The sequence below is a fragment of the Kryptolebias marmoratus genome, linkage group LG6 (assembly GCF_001649575.2).
Source record: "Kryptolebias marmoratus isolate JLee-2015 linkage group LG6, ASM164957v2, whole genome shotgun sequence".
Taxonomy (NCBI): domain Eukaryota; kingdom Metazoa; phylum Chordata; class Actinopteri; order Cyprinodontiformes; family Rivulidae; genus Kryptolebias; species Kryptolebias marmoratus.
The window spans coordinates 28673166-28697075 of NC_051435.1; the positions used below are offsets into that span (position 1 = coordinate 28673166).

The 23910-nt window shown below is 38.0% G+C and overlaps 1 protein-coding gene across 5 annotated transcripts in view; it reads right to left on the reverse strand.

Moving 5' to 3' along the window:
• Positions 1-23684, reverse strand: part of tgfbr2l (transforming growth factor beta receptor-like) — a 26364-nt gene extending 2680 nt beyond the window's left edge. Inside the window, exons 1-9 of one of the 5 annotated variants that reach the window (XR_005233282.1) lie at positions 23526-23684; positions 18314-18470; positions 15759-15970; positions 14858-15540; positions 13638-13775; positions 12481-12622; positions 9541-9668; positions 3010-3125; positions 81-2939 (exon numbers count right to left, since the gene is read on the reverse strand). Coding sequence is in view for 2 of the 5 variants with exons in the window: in XM_037976035.1 (XP_037831963.1) it covers positions 3123-3125; positions 9541-9668; positions 12481-12622; positions 13638-13775; positions 14858-15540; positions 15759-15970; positions 18314-18470; positions 23526-23580 (1518 nt within the window). In the remaining 3 variants the exon portion in view is untranslated. Of the gene's footprint in view, positions 1-80; positions 3126-9540; positions 9669-12480; positions 12623-13637; positions 13776-14857; positions 15541-15758; positions 15971-18313; positions 18471-23525 lie in introns of those variants that run through there. The other 4 variants (XR_005233284.1, XR_005233283.1, XM_037976035.1 and 1 more) reach the window with 4 other exon arrangements.
• Between the last annotated feature and the right edge of the window lie 226 nt (positions 23685-23910).

The following is a 23910-nucleotide window of genomic DNA, read 5'->3' on the forward strand; positions in this document are numbered from 1 at the left end:
TGCCACCCCCTGCCTCGCTGTCGGGCGTCAATGATCCGCCGGACTGTATAGACAGGATGACCCTCAAACTCCCCGGCGGGTGGTGGGGATTCAGCCGGAGGGCACAATGGGCTGGACCTAACAGGTTTCAACTGGGACACATGGAAGGTGGGATGGATGCGGAGATTGGAGGGTAATCGGAGACAGACAGCAGTGGGGCTGATGACAGACTATTTCATAAGGTCCTATGTACCAGGGAGACCGCTTCTTGGACATGGCCTTAAGTGGGATCTCCCTAGCTGAAAGCCATACCCTCTGACCAGGGCTGTATTCAGGTGCTGGTGTCCGCTTGCGGTCAGCCAGCCTCTGATTTTGAGAAGCGGTGCGTTGCAGAGCACGAATGGTGTCAGACCACACTCGTCTGCAACGGCGAATATGATGGTGTACAGAAGGAACAGAAATCTGTTTCTCATCTGCAGGGAAAAGAGGCGGCTGATAGCCCAGGGAAACCTCAAATGGGGACAGGCCAGTAGCAACTGAGATGTGAGCGTTATGTGCGTACTCGACCCAGGTAAGAAACTTATTCCAGTCTGGTGGATTTGGATTAGTGGAAGTGAAGCACCTGAGTGTGGATTCAAGTTCCTGGTTCATCCGTTCTGTCTGGCCATTGGACTGTGGATGAAACTCTGACGAAAGTGAAACCTTGGCATTAAGTGCCAGACAGAACTGTTTCCACACTTGTGAAATAAACTGGGGCCCACGATCAGAAACTATATCTACTGGGATACCATGAAGCCAGAAAACATGTTTTACCAGCAGTTGAGCTGTTTGGAATGCTGATGGCAGCTTCCTGAGGGAAATAAGGTGACAAGCCTTAGAAAAACGATCTAACAGTCATGATTGTGGTCATACCTTGTGAACAGGGCAGTCCTGTGACAAAGTCCAAGGCAATGTGAGACCATGGTCTCTTAGGCATCTCCAGGGGCTGTAACAACCCAGCAGGGGGTTTATGGGAAGACTTATTACGTGTACACACAGGACAGGCTAACAGTCTCTGACGCCCTTATGTAATGACGGCCACCAAAAGCGTCTTGAGATCATGGATATAGATCGGCTTATACCTGGGTGAGCAGAAAACTTTGAGTGAAACCAGTGGATCAGTCTTGAGCGCACAGATGATGGAACATAAAACCAGTTAGGTGGTCTGGTCCCTGGATCAGGCTCATCCTGAAGTGCGCGTTGCACCAGTTCTTCAATCTCCCAAGTCAGAGACCCTATAACACAGCTAGGAGGGAGAATAGTGGTTAGTTCCTTGGCTTGTTCTTCTGAAGAGAACTGGCGAGAAAGTGCGTCAGGCTTGACATTCTTCGTTCCTGGGCGAAAAGAAATGTTCAGGTTAAACCGGGAGAAAAACAAAGACCAGCGTGCCTGTCGGGGGTTTAGTCTCTTGGCAGATGAAATATACAATAGATTCTTATGATCCGTCCAAATCATTATAGGGAGTTCAGTCCCTTCTAGCCAGTGCCGCCACTCCTCCAAAGCCAATTTAATGGCAAGAAGTTCACGGTCACCAACGTCATAGTTTCTCTCCGTAGGTGTCAGTTTATGTGAGAAGAAAGCACACGGATGCAGTTTGTCATCGGCCTGGGAGCGTTGAGAGAGTACCGCTCCTACACCAGTGTCAGAGGCATCCACTTCCACAATAAACTGTCTGTGGATCTGGCTGAACCAGAACAGGAGCTTCAGCAAACCTCTCCCTGAGGTCGTTAAAGGCCTTTGAGGCTTCAAGGGTCCAAACAAACCTTCTCTTGGTAGAAGTGAGAGCGGTCAATGGAGCCACCACCAGACTGTAGTTTTGTATGAACCGTCTATAAAAGTTTGCAAACCCCAAAAAACGCTGTAGTTGTTTCCGATCCTCCGGAACGGGCCAGTCCAGTACAGCCTTGATCTTAATAGGGTCCGACCGAACTGCCCACCCTCGAGGATCAATCCTAGGAATGAGACAGGATGAGTGAAAGTCAGATTTCTCTGCCTTTACAAAAAGACTGTTCTCCAGGAGTCATTGTAACACAAGACGAACATGGCGGCGATGCTCCTCAATGGATCTGGAAAAAAAATCAAGATGTCATCCAGGTAGACGAACACAAAAATATTCAAAAAATCTCTGAGCACATTATTCACTAGAGCCTGAAAAACAGCAGGGGCGTTACATAACCCAAAAGGCATAACCTGGTACTCAAAATGTCCAATAAGTGTCTTAAAGGCACAAGCCTAGGCTCTTACGTCTCTCTCTCTCTTGTCTATGGACAATCGTGTATGACCTATCTGCATGGGTTCCGGTTCATCTTTCTCAGAACTCAGGGTAGTAAAACCTGGATCAGGCTTCACAGGTGGAATCGGAACTCTAATGGATGTCCGGCCGAGTTTAGCTCTTCTTCGTTGGCGAGCTCTATTATCTCCTATCTATTTTCTTAACACCTCTTCGTGAGAATCAATCCTCTGCTGTTGTTCCCCAAGAGCTCTCCTGAGTGTGTCTGTGGGCTTAGTCTGGTCAGAGTGTTCTGTCATGGTTTTAGCCCACATGCAGAACACCACTCAGGGGACAGAAGTAGATTTACAATTAGGTTTTATTAATTAGTCCGTCTGGACTCTGGAACAGCAGCTCAGGATTGGACACGTCACTGTGAGTGGAGACACGTGATTAGAAAAGTCTCTTGACAAGGTGGCAGAAAGAGTTCCAAACAGACAACAGCTTACAGTGGCGTGGAGTACTGGACGGCCGGGGAGAGAGGAGCAGAATCTGGGTTGGATCCAGGTGGTAATGAGGGTGAGCAGGGTTCGGTCTAGGAGGCGATCCAAGTGGTTAGGCAGCGTGGGAATCCAGGAGCGAGATGGCACGAGAAACTCTTCCAGGACTGTAGAACGGCTTGGTCATGAGAAATACTTGAACTTGAAAAAACCTGAAACAAGGCAAGCAAACATGAAATAGTTCTATGACAAGAACAAGAGCCAGGGCGGTAACACACGTACCACTGAGTTAACACTCTGACAGTGAGGTGCTGGCTGCCAACTCCTTAAATGCCTCCTAGGTGATTGAGATGAGGAACACCTGTCTGCAGCGCCTCCAGGAGTGCTGAAGCCCCCTACTGGAGAATGACAGAATAGAACCCAAAAACCACCAGGATCACCAGACTCTGACACATTTATGTCTCTTTATTTCTCATCTTTTTGTGGCTACATTGTGTCTGTTATTATTGTTTTTGTTTGGGTTATTTGTATTTTATGAGCTGATTATTATGAGCTGAAATATTATTTCTGTGGTTAATTTATTTCTCATTGTGAAAGTTTAGCAGTGGTCAGAGCTGTTGCCTCCCAGGTTGAAGGTTGCTGGTTCACATGGGCCTTTCTGTGTGGAGTTAGCATGTTTTGGATGTTATGTGTGGGTTTCCTCCAGATACTCAGATTTTCTTCCACAAACTGAAAACATGCATGTTAGGTTCATTGACAACTCTAAATGTCATGTGTCTGGGTTTTGTTCTGTTTTGATTTAGGGTTTTCTTGTATTTGCTGTTTTTTGTCCTTGTCTTGGTATTGTTTTGTCTTCTTTATGCTTTGGTTCTGTGTTGTCATCATTCACCTGTCCTCTGCTCAGCAGTTTTCTGGTTTCNAGTAGTTCGGATGAAGAAAGGATAGTCAGGAGAAAAGTTACGAAGGAGGAGTTTAAAGTAATAATAAAACTGAAAAATGAAGGACAGGGTGCAGTAAGCCCTATTGAGGTATCTAAAGAAGTTAAAAAGAAAATAGGTGATGTAGAAATGGTAAAGATCTTGAGAGATGGAAATTTGTTGGTAGTCTGTAAAGATTTGGAACAAAAAAACAAGGCTTTAAAGGTGGAAAATATTTGCAGGAGAAATGTGTGGGAGAATAAAGTAATGGGAGAAAATAAAAAAAATAGAGGGGTGATTTATGGAATCCCTATTGATGAGGATCTGGATAAAATAAAGAAAAATGTGGTAGGAGTGAAAGTAAGCAAACTGGAAAGACTACTTAGAATAGTGGAGGGAAGAAGAGAGAAAAGTTTGTCAATACTCATTGAATTTGAAGAACATGAGTTGCCAAAAAATATCAAAATAGGATACATGAGTTATCAGGTCAGGCCTTATATTCCTCCACCACTTCGGTGCTTTAAATGCCAAAGATATGGTCATATAGCAGCAGTGTGCAAAGGAAAGCAGAGATGCCCAAAGTGTGGGGAAGATCATAGATTTGAGGAATGCAAAGAAGAAACACAAGAGAAGTGTTGTAATTGTGGGGGAAATCATAGAGTAACATATGGAGGGTGTGAGGTAAGGAAGAGAGCAAAAGAAATCACACAGATTAAAACTACTAAGAACATAAGCTATGCAGAAGCAGTTAAAAATGTGAAGGAACAAAACAAAGAGAGGGAACAAACAACGAGTCAAAATATACAGCAAAGTAAGGTGCAGGTAGATGAAAATGAAACATTATCAATAGAAAAATTAATACTATTTGTAGCTTATGTAATCAACTGCACTGATCAAGCAAAGCATAAAACGGAAAAAATTAAGATCATAGTGAGAGGAGCTGAAAAGTTCTTGGGCTTTAAAGAAGGGTCATGGGAGAATATAAAGAAAAAACTGGAGGTAGATGGAAGACTGGGAGTGACAGGTGAAAATATTTCATGATATTACTACATTGGAATGCTAGGAGTTTAGTTGCAAATGGACAAGAATTGAAAGGATATATTGAAGAGATTGCAGAAAAACCAGAAATCATATGTATTCAGGAGACATGGTTAAAGACAAGATTAGAGTTTGTGATAAAGGGATATGTTAGTGTAAGAAGGGATCGTCAAGAGGGGAATGGAGGAGGGTGTGGAATATTTATTAAACAAGACATACAATATAAGCTATTAGGAAAAGGGGAGAAATTAGAATATATAGTAATTGAAGTGTGGGAGGAACAGGAAAAATTCAGAATAATAAATTTTTATAATTCCTGTAAGACATTATTGGTTGAAGAAATGGGGGAGATAATTGAATATTTGGAGGGGAAAGTGATTTGGTGTGGCGATTTTAATGCAAATAGTACAGTGTGGGGTAAAAGTAATGATAAAAATGGGCAAGTTTTAGAAGAAGTAATGGAAATGAAGAATTTAGTTTGTATTAATGATGGAAGGGGGACAAGGATCAACATAAGGACAGGGATGGAATCAAATATTGATTTAACAATAGTTTCAAATATAATGGCGGGAATTTGTGAGTGGAATGTGGATAAAACAACGACAATAGGGAGTGATCATTATCCCATTATAGTAAGAATTGGATTAAAGTTAAATAGTAAAAATATAAAGGTGGGGGAAAGATATAATTTCAACAAAGCAGATTGGAATAAATTCAGATATGTGAGTCAAGTAAACCTAGAAAGAGTAAATATGGATGTGCATATAGATGAGTTAAATTCAATAATTTCAAAAATAATAATAGAAGCAGCAGATGTCTCTATTAAAAAAATTAGATATCTGAAGGATAAGAAAATTGTGCCATGGTGGACAAATGAATGTAAAGAAGCAATAAAGTTGAGAAATAAAGCATTTAAGGTACTAAAACAAAACCCAATCTATAAGAATTTAATTGAATATAAAAGTAAACAAGCTATAGCAAGGAGAACTGTAAAAAATGCAAAAAGAGAATATTGGAGAAACTTTTGTGGGACAATAGGGAGAGAAACAAAGATAGAGAAAGTTTGGAGAATGATTAAAAGAATGAATGGTAAAAAGAGGGAATTTGATTATCCTGTACTGAAAATAGAAGATACTGACATCATAAGAGATGAAGATAAAGTTGAAGTATTGGCTAAAACATTTAATAAAATTCATAGTTCAAATAATATTGATGTAGAAGGAAGAAAAGGAAGAGAAGATACAAAACTTAAATATAAAGAAATAATGAAGGAGGATGAAGAAGTAAATAATTTAATGAATGTGGAATTTACAAAAACAGAGTTAAATTATGTACTCAAGAAGATAAAAAATACAGCGCCAGGAAAAGATCAAATTTGGTATAAAATGATACAGCAACTCAATGGAAAATCTAAGGATATAATATTAAAATTGTATAATAAAATTTGGGAGGCAGGAAAATTACCAATGAAATGGAAAGAATCCATAATTATACCCATAGCTAAACCAGGAAAAGATAACTCAAAACCAGGAAATTATAGGCCAATAGCTCTAACGTCAAATCTATGTAAAATAATGGAAAAAATGATTAATAATAGAATAGTGCATTATTTAAATAAGGAAGGATATTTATCAAAATATCAAAGTGGGTTTCGAAAAGGAAGGAGTACAAGTGATCCAACAATATATCTAGAATATGAAATTAGAAAAGCACAAGTAAATAAAGAAAGTGTGGTGGCAGTGTTCTTTGATATTGAAAAAGCATATGATATGATGTGGGTAGAGGGATTGTTAATCAAATTATACAAAATGGGAATCAAGGGAAAGATATTTAATTGGATTAAAGATTTTTTGGCAAATAGGAAATTACAAGTTAGAATTGGTGAGGTTGTATCAGGAAAGTATGTAGTAGAGAATGGAACACCGCAAGGAAGTATTATAAGTCCTGTATTATTTTCAATAATGATAAATGATGTATTTAAAGATCTTGGACAGGACATGGGATGTTCACTTTTTGCGGATGATGGAGCCGTTTGGAAGAGGGGGAAGAATGTTGAATTTTGTGTAAAGAAATTACAGGAAGAAATTTATAAAATAGAAAAGTGGGCATTTCAATGGGGATTTAAATTTTCAGTTGAAAAGTCAAAGGTAATGTTATTTACCCAGAAAAAAACAAATAAAGAAATAAAATTAACATTATATAACCAAGAGTTGGAGCAGGTAAAATGTATAAAATTTTTAGGAGTATGGTTTGATGAAAAATTAATATGGAAGGAACACATACAAAAAATAGTGGATAAGTGTAAGAAAATCTTGAATATTATGAGATGCTTAGTAGGTAGTGATTGGGGAGCAGATAGGAAATCTCTAAAGCATATTTATGTAGGAATGATTAGAGCCAATATAGATTTTGGGTGTATAGTATATGGATCAGCTGCTAAAGCACATCTGCTTAAAATAGATAATATCCAACATCAGGCTTTGAGATTATGTACAGGTGCATTTAAAACAACACCAACAGCAGCATTAGAAGTTGAAATGGGAGAAATGCCATTAGACTTAAGAAGAACATATTTGGAAATTAGTTATTGGTTGAATCTTCAAGGAAATGGTTATGACCATCCAAATCTGGAGATATTAAGGCCATGTTGGGAAAAAGAAAAGAAAGAAATGAGGAGTTTTGGATGGATGATAGAAAAGAAACTGAAAGAGTTTAAGATGGATAAAATAGAAATTAGTCAATCAATAATAACATCAATCATTCCACCATGGGTACTACCAGAAGTAAAAGTAGATATGGAGTTAATGGAAAAGAGACAAGATATATGTAGTAGTATGGATAGTAATTCAGTACAAATACATTTAAATAATTATTATAAATATTTGCAAATTTATACGGATGCATCAAAAATAAATGAGAAAGTAGGAATAGCATATGTAGTTCCAGAATTCAACATTAAAATAGGAAAACGATTAACAGATAATTTGTCAGTATATACAGGAGAAATGATGGCGATATTATTAGCCTTACAATGGGTAGAGGAAATAAGACCAATTAAAACAATAATATGTTCGGATTCAAGCTCTGTATTATTGAGTCTAAAAAATAATCAAACAGATAGTAGAACAGATATATTAATGGAAATAATGCATACAGTTTTTAGAATTCAGAAGATGGGTTTGGTTGTGGTATTTGTGTGGGTACCAGCACATATAGGAGTGCTGGGAAATGAGATGGCAGACAGAATGGCAAAGAGGGAAATTAAGAATCCAATCAGTATCATAGTTAAAATAAGTAAGTCTGAAGGAAGGAGTATTGTTAAGGAAAAATTGATGAAAACATGGCAAAATAGGTGGGATAGGGGGAAAACAGGAAGATGGTTTCACGAAATTCAGAAGATGGTAGGAGAAAGAAGCCATGGACGAAGAAATAGGAAGGAAGAGAGAGTGATAACAAGATTGAGATTTGGGCATTCAGGACTTAACTTTTCACTTTTCAAAATTATAAAGCATAAAACTGGAAAATGTGAATATTGTGGAGAAGATGAAACAATAAAACATTGTATTTTGGAATGTAATAAGTATGAAAATGAGAGAAGGGCTATGAGGAGAGAATTTGAAAGAATAAAGGAAAAGTTTGATCTAATAGATATTCTGAGGAAGAATATGGGGAGTAAGCAGATACAGATAATTATGCAATTTTTAAAGAGAACTAAACTGTTTCAAAGAATATAATTATAATAAAAGTATAAATGTGAATATATACATAATAAAGGGGAGTAAGATATAAAGATGATTAAAGGAGATTATGGGTTTGAATAAATATAGATATTTGTGAGTATAAGGTAGGGAAAATGTCTAAGAAAATAGCATAATATAGGTGTAGGTTATTATTTAGTCCATGTTGAACCACACTCCATACTGGTAGGTGGCGGTAATGCTGCTAAAAGTTTGTTGCCAACCGCCATTAAAAACTAAAAAGAAGAAGAAGAAGACCTCCCTGCCGATTCATTGTTGTTTGTTGATGTTGCTCGTACTATTGCCTTGCCTTGCCTCGCCTCGCCTCAGTTTGGATTTCTGTTATAGTTTTTTTGCTGCCACGTCAGCCCTTTTTGTTTCTAGTTTTGTTATTTTAATAAATCAGTTTTTCATTTTGAAGATGAGTCTGCATATTGGGTTCGCCTCGCTGTCACCACGTTATGACGCTAAATTAGTGGCACCTCCAGAATGTTTGGCCATGTGGGGTCCACTGAAAATTCAAGGCTGGCACACCAAAATCAAAAGTCATAAAAGAATTTCAGAAATTCAGTTGTACTTGTTGGAACATATCTGCTTTCCCTGTCTTCTTTTCAAAGACTGACTTTTAGTCACCCTCATGCAGCAAATTAGGAAGCAATGGCCTGGTTCAAGGATTTAAAAAAGTTAAAAATATTATGTGTATGTGACAGGGGGACCAATGGGGGAAGGGGGCAGCAAATTTATAGGGATGGCCAGTACGACCCCTATAAATGGACGTACACAAGCAGCACCCATCCAAATTGAAGGACCTGGAGAAGTTTTGTCATAAAGGCAAAAATTCATCAAGATGTATTCTTTTGCATTACAGCATAAAACTTGACATAAAATAATGGTAGCACCTCTTTAAAGATATTTTGAGAAAGTGTTTCAATGTAAAAAAAAAAAAAAATATATATATATATATATATATATATATATATATATATATATATATATATATATATAAACTATGTGACAGTAAAACCAAAACTACCCTAATATAAAATGCAGTCTGGCAGTCTAAGCTCTGTCAGTGTTACTGTGTTCTACAAAATGCTGAAGTATTTCAAATTGTTTCTGACCTGGTGCTGCATCCACGTTGAGGGGATGTCCGGTCGTCCTCGGTCCCTCAGCACCAGGTCTCTCATGCTGTCCACGCAGGGCTGCTCGCAAACCTTTGAGCCAAACACCGGCTCATAGCTCTTCACCTCTGTGCCAACACAAATATATATTCGTAAATCTCTCACAAAAAAACAACAACTTTGTAACCCGTTCTTTAATTTTCAGCTGCTGTTGGAGGTTCTGCTCATTTTATTTGTTTAGAGCTGCACAGAAACATGCATTCCTCACTCACTATTTGGCAGATTTACTCTCCGGAGAAAATTAGCATGTGACTGCATATTAGAAACAGCAGAGATGGGAGGATCCTCTTCAGCAGATGAGGTTTTAAATATTGCTGATCTACAAACAGACACAGCCAGCTCATTTTTACAGAGGCCAAAACTGTCTATCAGGAGCAGCTTAGAGTTTCAGAAAAAAAAACACAGATAAGTCTCCTTTAAAATCACAAGTATGTAAATCACCTCTGACTCCTACTTGAGTTTCAGGACACAGAGCTACAGTAAGTATGACCCTGATCAGCTGCTCAGATGTGCCCTTCACCTTAAATCTACTTCAATAAATAAATCATTAAATTGTGTCACAGCTTCCACTGTTTCTGCCACGCCTCCTGTGCCCAGTCCTGCCACAGCTCAGTAATTTTCCATTGCATCACAGTCTCATGCCACGCCCCTGTTTCCATGCCCACGTAATCACAGCCATTAGTCTCACCTGTTACAGTCAGTATTTAAGACCTCAACCAACACTCACTCCTTGCCAGATTATTGAACGGTTTAACCAAGTAAATGTCCAGCGTATTGACACAGTTTCTGATTGCATTCATGCCCACGGACCCTTGCCTGGACCCCGATTCACGAGCCTTGCCTAACCTAGCCTCGCCTCTTCAGCAACAACAGGATCATTTGGTGCTTTCAGTCTGCAGGGAACCAGTTTACAGACCCTAAGGTGGTATATCACTGGGCTATGACGAGTTAGCAAATGGCATTCATGAAGGAGTCTCCAGAATGTCTTGCAACATTTTTATGTGGTTATTAATTTCCTTGTGTTAGTCTTTTAAGATATCTTTTTAAAAAACTGTGTTCCAAATTTTTTCTTAAAATAGTTATAGAGTCGACGCCTGCATCTCCAACCTGTCTCAAGAGCGCTACAGCTGTATTTTAAAAACCTGCACAGAAGCTTTCTTTTGAAAACATGTCCAGGTATAAAAAACAAACTGATGGTAAATAATTATTGAACACTGGCCCAAATTTCACCTGTCTTCATTTCAAAAGTTTACACCTGGAGATTAAAGCAGAAGTGGGTCAACATAACAATGTGCATGGGCAAGAATGCAGCTGTGCACACAAAAATAGGCTGAGACTTATTAAAAATGGCCATGCAAAACATGGCCTCATGGCTTGCTGGTCACTTGGTCACAAACACTCAAAATCCAGTCTACATGGGAACATCTCCAAATTTTCTCACAATACTGAGTCGGGAAGCTGTCTCCTAAAAGTAAAATACCACTTTTAAAATCATTTGAAGTCATTTGCATGGAATTTATTTATGTGTTTATTTATTGCACTGGCAGTACTGTGGCTGTTTGTAGTTCTTAGAACTATGGTAATCTATTTATTTATTTTTGCCCCTGCGTCAGAGCAGGAGCTTTCTTGGTTCATTAGGATCTCTTGAACGACATTATAAAATGTGCTACTTAACTATCACTATTGTCTGCAGTGATATATTCTTCTTTATGAACATGTGCAGCACAAAGCAAACTGGTTTGTTGTTTGAGTCTTGGCTCCTGTAACTCCATCCTCTGTATGTTTATAGGGTTTTTTTAAATTCTGCTTTAAAAATTTAACTTAAGACCAACAACACAGTTTTAACTCTGGAATCCTCTCCTGTTGTTATAAATGAATGTTACATTTATAAATGAAAGGGTCATGCTAACCTTTAGCCAAGTGTTGTACAATCAAACAACTATGTAGGTCCTCAAAATGGCTTCATAGTGGGCCTAATGGTGGTGAGCTTGGAAGTCAGAATTTCAAGTTCAGTGTCTAAAAACTCAATCTAAACTCTCCATGTGTGAGGATTTGGATTTTTTGTGTTTTTAGTTTTGTTATCTTTATCATTTTGTTGCGGTTTTTAGTTATTGTTTCAGTTTGGTTTTTCCTGTTTGTGTTGTTGTTCAGTATTCCTCTGTCACTCTTTTGCACTCCTTGCCACACCCATCTCCACCTGTCGGTCATTATCCCCACTCACCTGTTTCCACTTACCTCGTCACCCTCAGTATTCAAAAACGCCTTGCCTTGCCGCGCCTTGCCGTCAGCTGTTTGTTTATTTAATAAATTAGTGTTCGCTTAAGAATGAGTCTGCACTCTGGGTTCGTCTCTGTCTCCACGGATCATGAAGCCAGAAATAAGACTCAGAATGTCAGTCATTTCTGACCTTTAAATCTAATATGAGTCTTGTGCATAAAAAGTGTCAATTTTGTCTTGTTTTTCATCAAATCAGTAACACATACTTCTGTAGTACTGTATGCACTCTATTAGGAAACATGGTGTAACAGAGTTTGAATGGATAAAAATCAAAGAAAAATATTTTTATAGACTTGCATTGCTAATAATGGTTAGCCTGGTCATTGACTACAACAATCAGCAAATCCTGCTAGTTTTCAGACTTGCAGCTGGAACAAGTTCAGTGTGTCACCATTTCTAGATCTAAATTTCAACTTTCGAGGTAAATGGAACACAACATAACCCTCAGAGAGTACTTATAACTAGCCAAAAAGTTCATATCTGATGTCTGATGGTTGAAATTCTATGTTCCTGGTCTTTAAAGTGGATGAAAACAAGGTCTTCTCTTTAAAAGATTCCCATCTTGATTTTATACTTGTGATACATAGAAAAAAGAAAACTCACCCCCAATGGCCGCACAGCGGGAGGTCATCTCCCACAGAACCAGAGCCGTGGAATAAACATCCATCTGCTTAAAGGCCTCAAGGTCCTCCAGGTTCACCCTGGACTCCAGTACCTCAGGAGCCATGTAGCGAGCCGTTCCCACCTGAACAGGATAACAAAGTGTAGTCCAAATAATTCCCAAAACAGACCATAAAACAAATACTGTTTTTGTAGCACACAAAAAGGTTTAAACTTTACAATCACATCAACTTAACTATTTTTGTAAGAACAACATATATGTATGTTAGTGAAATATTGTACGATATAAGGTGCAAATTGCTCTCAAAATAAGTATTCAAAACCCAACAAAAATTCAGTTCCTATGATAATGAAGAAATTGCCCTCTTTTTGCAGAACAAGAGTTGGATTACTCTCAAGACAAAATGAATAAAAACATTAATAAACTGAATTGAAAAAATAATGCACTGAACATTTAAACATAAAAAGTTCCAAATAACTAAAAACACATATTGTCTAGTTTCTATGGTTTATATAAAAGCAGCATCTGGTCTAAATTGGCAATGTTCCATGATCCTACAGCTCATTCCTATTTATAAGGTTTGTTTAAAGCTCCTTCTCTGGAGAATGTAGGAACTCTCCAAGATCTGCAGTGATCTAACTGCAGATGTGCTGATATTGAGATTACAATGTCTCTAAAGGCAATGTGAATGCAGTTGGACAAAAAGCCTTTCAGGCTACTGTCGTCTTAGTAGAGCTCCCCACTACCCAGTTACCCTCAGAGAGCCTGTAGTACTGTCCAAAATATTCAATGTGTTAAATGCAGGAAAGAGAGGTAAGAAAAAATATTTTTAGAGACTTTGACAAGAAAAAAAACATTAACAACACAAACCGGATTAGTATATACCAACAATGGTTTGAGGATTGATAAATTGAACTAAAGACGGGGTGTTGAGGGAAGTGCTAAAGCAGTCTGATCAGTTGTATATCTGATTTTTACCTCACATAAATACTACTGATAATGTCTCAGATACAACAACAATCTGCAGGAGTCTTATAGCATGCAACAAACCAAAAGCATGTCAGGTACAAGGTCTTAATGTTTTGGTTCATCAGTGTATTTAAGCACAACTTAGAACAAGTTAACCTGCACAGTTTACCTGTCCACTGTGTGCGTAGTCATCAACCGTGAGTGAGAGGTCTAACCTTAAGGCCAGACCAAAGTCGCACAGGGCACACTGCTTCTTGTTCTTTACCAAAATATTGCTGCACTTTAGGTCTCTGTGGGCAACTGGTACCTGCAGCAACACGAAAAACAAAAAACAGTCAAAACAAACTTCATTAAAGAATTGTTAGCTATTCAAATCATTCCATTAAAAAGTTTTAGAAAAACTTAGATGAAAAGAGGAACCTTGGCACAGGTAAATAAAGAACAAGCTGAACTATCACAAACTAGTTTATCCTTTTGTTCTACTCGACCTATTAAAATATATTAAATTTGATGAATTTAATCTGTGTTTAGAATTAGTATCCTTTTATAGAATATAACTCCCAGAAAACAGTTTTAAAAGAACCAATATAAGGCAAAAAATATCCAGTTTTATTTAATTAAATTTAGTTTTGCTGACTTTTGTTATTTTTGCTTCTTGTATGTCTTTCTAGCTTGTATTTTGTTTAGTTGATTACTTCTGTTCTGTTCCTGCCTAACATGTTGATGATCAGTCAATCATCACTTCCTTGATTATACTGTGAGTTTCAGGTATACTCTACGAAAACACCTATTTCATGACAGATATTTAAACTAAAATAGTAAAACAAGTACAAGTGCATTATTTAGGCCTGCCTTTCAGTTAAAGTAGTGTTTCCCAGCTCTGGTCGTTGGGGCACGCTGTTGAAGATGATCTCCCTACACACTGTGCCAAGCTGACCAAATGACCAACGAGCTGTGTGGAGGCCTTTTAAGTGGCCTTTTGAGTGAGTGAGTCTTGAAATGAAGATAATCAGATCTGAAACAGTTTTTTTTAAATAATTATTAAATAACTTGAAGTGTCAAATGCAGCTCTAGCACTCTAGAATTCATGTAAATTAAATTGAAATGGGTTCAGCACAGATGCTCGCAACAACCCTGAAACTATTTTGAGAGAAAAGGTGTTCCACAAGAATTTTGACCGTGCTCAAAATTCAAGTGACAAGACTGCGAGCGTCTGCAACTCACAAGGAAACTGAAAACCCCCACAAACATTTTGAGATATTTTGAAGACTCCATTGTGAATGCTCTTTGCCAGCTAGTCACCAACAGTGACAGCTCAGTGAGATACTACCTTTTCTCATTGCCATGATCAGCATTTACAAATTTTAATAGATGGTAGGCATAGTTTACCTTTGGTTCCCCATTGCATGTTGTGTCACAATGGAGGTGAGCCAGTCCTTTTGCTATGCTTCCTCCCATGGAAACTAGCTCCTCCCAGCTCAGTATATTTGCTGTGAGGTAGTCTTGCAGATTCCCCAGACTGTAATAGGCCAACACAAGCCAATAGGTCTCCCCTGGTGGGCCTCTTTCTTCAGCTGCCAGAAACTGAATTATGTTGTCATGTTGCAATGTAGTTTCAGAGAAGATGGAGCACTCATTTCTCCATGAGGTGTACTCCATGGCTGGAAACACCTTTACGGCTACAGTTTCATAACTGTCAACTCCACCCTTCTGGCCCTGTAGCAGGCGTGCCCTCCACACTTCAGCAAAGCGCCCTTTCCCCACCAACATATCCAGTTTGACTGGCAGTAGTTCAGCCACCTGGCCCTCCTGTTCAACTCCAGGACCAATCACACCTCCTCCTCCACCTTCAGTCCTACAACCTGCTGCCTCATGTGGTATGTCCAAAGCTTGGTAGAGCTCTGGGGAACGTTTAGTAGGCCAGTCTGGACGTGCAGGATGGCCTGGTTTATCAGGGCAGCGTATTCTGTAAAAGTAAAAGGCAACAGTAGCAACTATGGCCACCAGGACAGGAGGCACCAAACTGATCACCACCACTGGGATGACATCTTTACTCTGCACCCTAGAGAAACCTAAAGATCAGAAGACATAGATCAGTGGTTACCAACCCAATTACCCATTCATATTTTCTATGTACAGTATTAATCTCAGCTACATAAAATCCTTTATTTTTTCCCAGTCATTCATCCACCTATCCATTTAGCAGCACTTCCAACGTTACAGCCATCATCATCCTTCATGCTCACTCCCTAGCATCCTCCATTCAACAAGCTCCACTTCCTCTGCTCACCATTGGCTCCTTTGTCAAAGATGAGTTTGTCATTGCATTCATGTTCACCCTGGCAGCCACAGACCATCATGGCTCCATCCTCGACCATCTGTGGGATCATGTGACATTCCCTGGAGGTGAAGTTCAGCAGTAGGGTGGGGTCAACACCGTCTAGAGGCAGAGTTGGGTGGTGACACATTGTGTGCACTGTCATTGTGTTGTTGGTCTTCCTCCTGGAAGGGCAAAGATAAAATTCCCAAATGAAGTTCAAGCGCTAAACTTGTCTTTTTTTTGTTACAAATAAATTTTACTCATATACCAATGTATTTATAAATGGTAAAGGGGGCTAAAGTGTAAGCAGTTTTTTTTATATAAACTGGTAGATTGTTCCACAAGTAGGGAAGAACTACTGAAAAGGAGCAATCACTTTGTTCTTTGAATTTAGATTGTGGAATGGTATGACAAAAAAAAAAAGAAAAACAATTCTTATATATTTTTTTAACCTAAGTATTTTTGCTGGAGTAATGTGGTGTAAAATTTCCTCCATGTAAACTGGGCACAGTCCATCTGGAGCTGTGAAAGCTGACAGTAAAATCTTAAATTAAATAAATAGAAATAACTTTTGAGACTGTGAATTCTGTTTCATCTTTTTGACTATTTATTTATTGATACTTCACAGAACCCACAAGCTCCCAGGCCTTTGTTGAAGTGGAACTGCCCATGTAAAGAATAGGGCAAACTTGGTGCTAATATATATAAAATAATTAATCAATATATAATATTAATAAAAAAATACTTTTCAACAAACATTGATTTAACTCCACACAAAGTGGGGAATGGTGTCATTTAAAATAAACAGTGTTATCAATTTTTCTGGCACACCAAATAGAACTCTTAAGTCAACCATATTCTTTGTTTTTCAACACAAATTTTACTTTTTATTTGGTACTACGGTATGTTTGAAAAGTTTTCTTAAACACTGTTAATAAAAGTCGACTAACAGTGGTGCTAGTAAAAATGTCTTGATGGAACAGTGAGATTTCTGAACCACACAGCCTCTGAGTAAATATGATGTATATCTTGTGTAACCTGATATTGTTGAAGTTCAGGACATACAAACACTGTCTTGAACAAACCATTGCTTTCTTCTCCTCCCCTTTTTCCTGTCAGGTCTTTCTCTCTGGTTTCCTGCAGAGAGCTGGGAGGGTTGAGCTGGCTGGCGTGAACAACAAACTAGGGGGGTGCAGCAAGGGGATCCCAGAGTGGGATTTTTCTTTAAACAAGTTTATACCGTGAACTGGTATAAAAGTCATAAAGGCAAGATGTTCTGACATCAAAACTCCACTCCTAAAAATGACAAACTCCATGTGTATAAAGATTTTTTTTAATTTTGTTGTGCTCCTTTAACAGTAGCGAGCTGGAAGAAATCCCTTCAGGGAGTTTCATAATGCTCATCAGAAACATACTGATGTGACTCAGCTGTACTGTTCTGTACTATTGGGACTTTACTGTAAGCTAACAATGTGTGCAGCATTTTTGTGAACACTAATGGCTTAAAAAAGCATTTTCTATTTCTATAAGAAGTACAAATTAAATCCCTATTCAAATCAGCAAGGTTTATGGTTCACCATCTGTAATTATATTCCCTGCTAACTAGTTCCACCATGATACTTTTCTGTTAAAATATTGCACAGCCGTCTAACCGTAAACAGTCATAACAAGTTGACAAAGACATAAAACATGACTGTTTCTTGAAAGAAATAAAGCAAACAACAACAAAAAAGAAAAACTTGGGACAAAGCTCTGAAGAGTAATAACAACAAAAAAAGTCTACAATGAATAAACAAGTGCAAAAATAAAAAGGAAATATCGCAAAGAGGAAAGAAAATACAACACAGAAAATGAACTACTTGGACTCAAAATAGACAATTGAAATGTATTTTTTTTTTAAATCACATCCTCATATGTAACAAAACCACAAGGAAACTCAAAACAAAAGCAGATAAAAAAGGAGGAGATTAAAAAACATAAACTGAATACAATAAAATAGGACAACAAACACAAAAAGTATAACATCAAACTGATCACAAAATAGCAAACCACACTATATGCATCAGCAGCATATTGCCATGACGATACTACCACATATGCCCGCAATTACACCACGCCTCGACTCCACCTTGACATGACATGGGTACAGCTGCACACTAGAATATTCTCTAGCATGACACTGCTGCCATGTGTGAGCCTGATGGGGTCATAGCCTAGACATGAGTTCTGCTTCAAATTCTGATAACCAAGCCACGGTGGTGCACGTGAGCCCCATGTCATGGAAATGCTGCCATTACAATGTTAAACCACCACGACCTAACTACTGAAGTTTTGTACTTGCTCAAACTCTCCACAACCTATCCTGCTCTAGCACAGAAATGGAGCACCCACTGTGTTCTTAAGACACACCTGAAGATCTCGCCAAGACCTTGCAAAGACCATCGTGATTTGGCTAATTTCTTTTTATGTCATAGCAGGGTAGCGTCATTCAGTGTGAAGGAGTCTGAATGAACATAGTGTCTCACCATATGGCAATGCAGATCTCCTCGATGCCAGTGCAGAAGGAGGACAGGTTGCATTTACTGAGACAAATGCTGTCTTTGCACACTGGACTGGACACCTCACACCACTTACACAGGTTGTATCTCAGGTGGCTGAAAGATTGGACAGCACCTGGAGGACCTGAATGACAAGAGAAAGAAGTGTTAAATACAGAAGTTTAACAAGAGACTGGGCTCTTAAATATTTTCATGAAAGAAAATTGGAAGTGTGTCAAAAGAAATCAAAGTGAAAGTGCTTTCTGGTGACCGCAGGGGTTATGAGTCCTATCAGCCGCTGGAGTAGAATTTGATGAAGAAATAAAATTGATTAAAAAAGTAAGCTGTGGTGAATGGATGGCTCAAGAGAACATGATACTTAAAAAACCCGCAAAAAACATTTGTTGCTTTAGTTTATTTTGTTCAGCTTGTTTGTATTGTAAAGTCATGGCGGCACGGCTGCTCAGTGGTTAGAGCTGTCGCAGTTTGTGGTCATGATTTGTTACTATACTGATTTTGCAGACACTGGTTTTAAGATCTTGAAGCAGTTTCACCGACTGTGCAGTCCAACTTTCAAACAAAATTCTAAATTAACTGAAACCTTAGACAAATGCAACAGAAAAACATTTGTCTAAACTCAATATCGGGGTAGGTAAGCCAGTCAAACATTGTTCCATAGCCTACAGATTTTAATGTTTAAAATGAACTTCTTGATAATTAATTTAATAAAAAAGATGACATGATATGGCCTTGCATAGTGTTTAATAACAGGTAAAAGTTTAGTTCTTTAGCCATTTTTAATGTTTTGTACCAGTCAAAAATCTAAACACATCAAATTACAGATAATGGTATGAGTTAGTGTGTTCAAAGCTTTACCTAGTTCTGTAGGCAGTATATACTTTATTAATCAGTGTCAGAGTTATTTTCTCAAACTGGGATCAGTCAGTGTGAACACATCTGGGTCCTACAGCTTCTGCGTTGCCACGTGCAACTTCCATGGAGTCACTGTGACTCAAAACGTTAACGTGTCCCATTATGGCACGTTAATCAAAACCTGCTAGCATCTGGTCTGAATACTTATAAACTGAAGTGTAGCCAAAAGGATTGACAAACACCCACTTATGTAATTTTGTCTTTGACTATTGCCGAATTTGTCTATGGCTATTGTACTTGACCTATAGTCCTTTTGGGAACCAAGCTCTGGTCTGAATACAGTGAAACACCATTTCGAGGTTAGGGGTTAGGTTTAGCGCTACAGTATGGATTAGGTTTAGGTTAGGGTTAGGCATGTACCAGAAGGCAAGATTCTGGGTTAGACTACAGAAGTCATTGGAAGTCAATACAATGTCCTTATGAGGATAAAAATATAAACTTCTGTGTGTGCGTGTGTGTGTGTGTTCCTCCAGGAATAAATTAAATCCAGAAGCGAGACACATTCAGAGCTTAGTTCTCATCCAACTCCTTACCCTCAAAGGCTGATGGGAAATCTGGACACTACATGCTGCTCAGAGGACAACCTCTCAGTCACAACTACTGTTTAGCTTATACAGACAATTTTGTTTTTTTACTTGAATACACAAAAGGGTGCACATGTTAACTTTAATAATAAACAGTTCAGAGCCAAGCTCACTTCACATTAGTCATTTTCAGCATTTTATCTTGTTTATAATCCTAATTTTAATGTGCAGGGCTTTTTTTAATTGTTTCTTCTCCTTCTATTCATTCCCCAGCTGAGGAATGTGATCTTTATCTTTGTGTTTTTTTGCTACTTAATGTAATGAATAATGTTGCACTGACATTAAATGTTTAAACACATCAAACATTATTTTCTTCCAGTGCCAGTCTCTGTCTTCTCCAGCATCTTAAACAGGCCAAGAAACCTCTGAGTGCGCTGCTGTTCAGGAGCTTTCAGATAGAATTGCTCTTTGTTCCATGTGAGATAATAGGCTGCTTTTAATGAGGACTCACACACTGAGTAGCAGTAATAGAATGTATTTATTTACACATTCTGCAGATAAATCAGACACATTCAGAGGACTCCATAACTTTTGCCCACATGTAAATTATTTTGGAATTATACATTTTTTTTAGATTAGCTCTTACTGGTCAGTCTGCTGTTGTACATTCAAATTTTAAAACAGACTATATATATTAGGGTTTAAAACACATATGGGCAACAATTTAATCAGGTTTATGAGATATTTTATCAATCTGCAATAGATTGAGTCTTGCTTTTTAATTTACTTTAAAACTAACCATATTCAATACAGACTTCAAATGGCAATTAGCCAAGTTTGAAGCTAAGAGAGACTTTTAAATTTCTCTGTAATCTGTTTTGAACAACTATGTGCGTACAAATGAAATCAAACTCTTACAGATAAACTTGCAGTCAAGAAAATATGTCAAATATTTTACTTGATTTAACATAGTCTGCCTAAATTTATATCTTTTCTCTTTTCACATTTATATATAGTTGTAATTTCATAGTACAATGTTAGTAGCTTTGTGTTTGCAATTTTTATAAGGAATTTTACACTGATTTGACAGAGTGTGAAAGTATTGAAGTATGTAAGTCTTACTAGGAAAAAATAAAATAAAAACCTCTGATGGAGTGCAAGGCGAATAATAATAATAATAATGAAAACGTTATTTCTATTTTAACTGAATGTTTTTTGTTAAATTAAAAAACTTTTTCTAGTTTTTATATAATATGACTTGGTAGGATACAAGCAGGTGAAATGAGCTTCCTTCATATGGTGGCCAGATTCGGCCTTGGAGACAAGGTGAGGAGCTCCATCATCCAGGGGGAGCTTGGAGTAGAGCTACTGGATGTTTTTCGGGCATGTCCTACTGTGAAGAGACTTCAGGGCAAACCCAGAACTGGAGGGACTACGTATCCTCTCTGGCCTGGGAACGCCTTGGGATCCCTCAGGAGGAGCTGCAGAGTGTCGCTGGTTAGAGGGATGTCTGGGTTTCTCTCTTTGACCTGTTGCCTCCGTAACAAATTCTTCAACATCCCCTTTTGTTATACATAAAACCTCAACCGCTGTATCTGATTTTAAAGTATTTTATGTCTTATATCAATATTTTTATGAAAAATTAACATTATTTTTCTCAATAGCTTCCACGACTTGAAACCAGGTGATGAAAAATTCATGTTAAATTGTTTTATTAGACTTGAGTAATAAGACACAACCACAAAATGAAACAATTCAACATTAACTTCTGCTTTAAAATCAGATACAGTTAGGTGTGTCTTATTTGTCCAGTCTAGTGAAACAATCTAACATTAACTCTGGGTCAGAAGTTCACATGACATTGAGGTTATTTCATTTTTGTTTTTCAAGTGTCACTGGTTTGGTAATTTGTTGATGGTCCCTAAGTGAACCACCATGTTTAGAAGGAGGGCGACCACAGAGGTAGGCTGACCAACATCTTACTGCCAGCACCGGGTCAAACAACAGGAAGACACCCAATGACCTATACGTCACTAAAGACACCACTAAATCCAAGAAACGCAAATATCCAATATCCAACCTTGAGTCCTCCTGGTGATCTGGTGCACTTCCGTCTTGTGGAATGAGTTTGCAGCTTTTCTTACTTGCTGGTGTTTTTGGTACTTGCAGCAATTTTCTTTGCATTCATTTTGCTGATTGTATGTTTTAGCTTCTGTCTATTTTCTCTGATTACAGCATTTTTCTTTTGCAGTGTTTTTCTATTGCATTTGTTTTTTTGTGTAGTTTGCATCATCCATGTGTTTGCAGCAAATTTAGATGTTTTTTAGTGTGTTTGCACCTGTCAGTCACTGTAGATATACCATGGTTTAACAATAATAATACAAAAATATATAAGATGAGGTATTTGTTTTTATTCAAAAACAAAAATGTATTTACTAATTCCTTTGCTGCCTAAATGATATCACATATTACTCAATAATGCTTAAATGTGAGGTATAATACTAAAAAAAGTATTGATTTATAGTTATTTTAATTTTAATGCACAAATATAAATAAGGAGACTTAGAACACAACTAACCATGTTGACAGTCACTCTGTTAAAAAATAGTTTTAGCTTTTTCTTGCACTCGGGACAGATTTTAAACCAATTTATGATCAGCTCTTTTATTTATAAGATTTAAGATCAAAGTTGAAATTTAAATTTAATACCAAATATGAAGAATAAATTTAAACGCAATTTAAATCTAGTGTCAGCTATAACACCAACATCAGCAGTATGCTTTGTTTATTTATAATTCTAAAGTACTATTGTGCTTTTTGCACAGAATATTACTTAGTTTGTGATGCATTATGTAAAAAAAGAAAAAAAAACAACAAAACATTTTGTCTCTGGTATCTTAATAAAAGGCATTTAAACCACAGAAACTAATAATCGTTCCTTGATTAGCACTGGTGAGTAGCGGCCCACTTTGAGCATCGACAACAGGTAAGATATTAACTGTTCATAACTTTTACACAAAATACCACAAAAATGTCAGAAACCTTCTTTTAATTTTTTGTTCACTTACTTCAAACTGTCCTTAGCTACTTAATAAAAAAGTAAAAAAAGTTATATATAGGTAATGATGTTAACTTGTTCTTGATTACTTTTAGTGTAAATTAGCAAACTTCCTGTCTTTTTACAGTGTTACCTGAAGGTGTCCTATATTTGACTTTTTCTTTCAACAGAAATGTCTTCTATCTATCTATCTATCTATCTATCTATCTATCTATCTATCTATCTATCTATCTATCTATCTATCTATCTATCTATCTATCTATCTATCTATCTATCTGTTTGTCTGTCTGTGTGTCTGTCCGTCTGTCTGTGAACCAATATTTTTTCTGTTTGGATGCCAGTCACAAAAAGTCAACAGAACATTAATAAATCCCTTCTGGAAAAATGCTGACCCAAAATGAACAATGTGGAAAAGAAAGAACAAAGATCTGTCACAAGTTGCTGTAAAATTGAGTTTCTCTTACTGCTGACAAGTCTGTTTTGTCAACTTTGTAGCATAAATAAAAGTCTGCTTTGACAGAGAGCTTTTCTCTTATCCTGTTACTCAAAGATCAGATTGTTAAAGCTGTAACAAAGCGAGCCCCCACCCTCCCCCTCCATCCCCTCTGCTCGGCCCTCTTTAAACAACTCCGAGGCAAAAAGAAAACAAACAAGAAAAGAGTCGCCAGCAGCAGGCAATACTTACAGGCTGTGAGGAGGACGATGATCCCGGTCCAAAGAGCCCAGCACCGAGCCATCATCTGCGGGACAAAGACGCGGGGCTCGGCCGTGTCGGTGTGTTCAGCCCCGGTTCAAGCGGAGGGAGAGCCCGCGGGCGGAGAAGGAGCACCAGATGTTTTTCATCCAGATGTGGTTTGGCCCCGCCCCTGTAGCTGCTGCCTCCGGTTCCGAGGTTCCAAATGTGGGACAGCCAGAACCAGAACCAGAACTCACGTCTTTCCACTCCGAGGAGTCGCACAGTCCTGCTGCTTTCAGGGGTTTAATGAGCCGTGAGGAATAACGCGTTTCTTTCTCAGACTTTTCATGATTTTCTCTGCTTTTTTTCCTTTGTAAAACTGTTTCAGCAAACA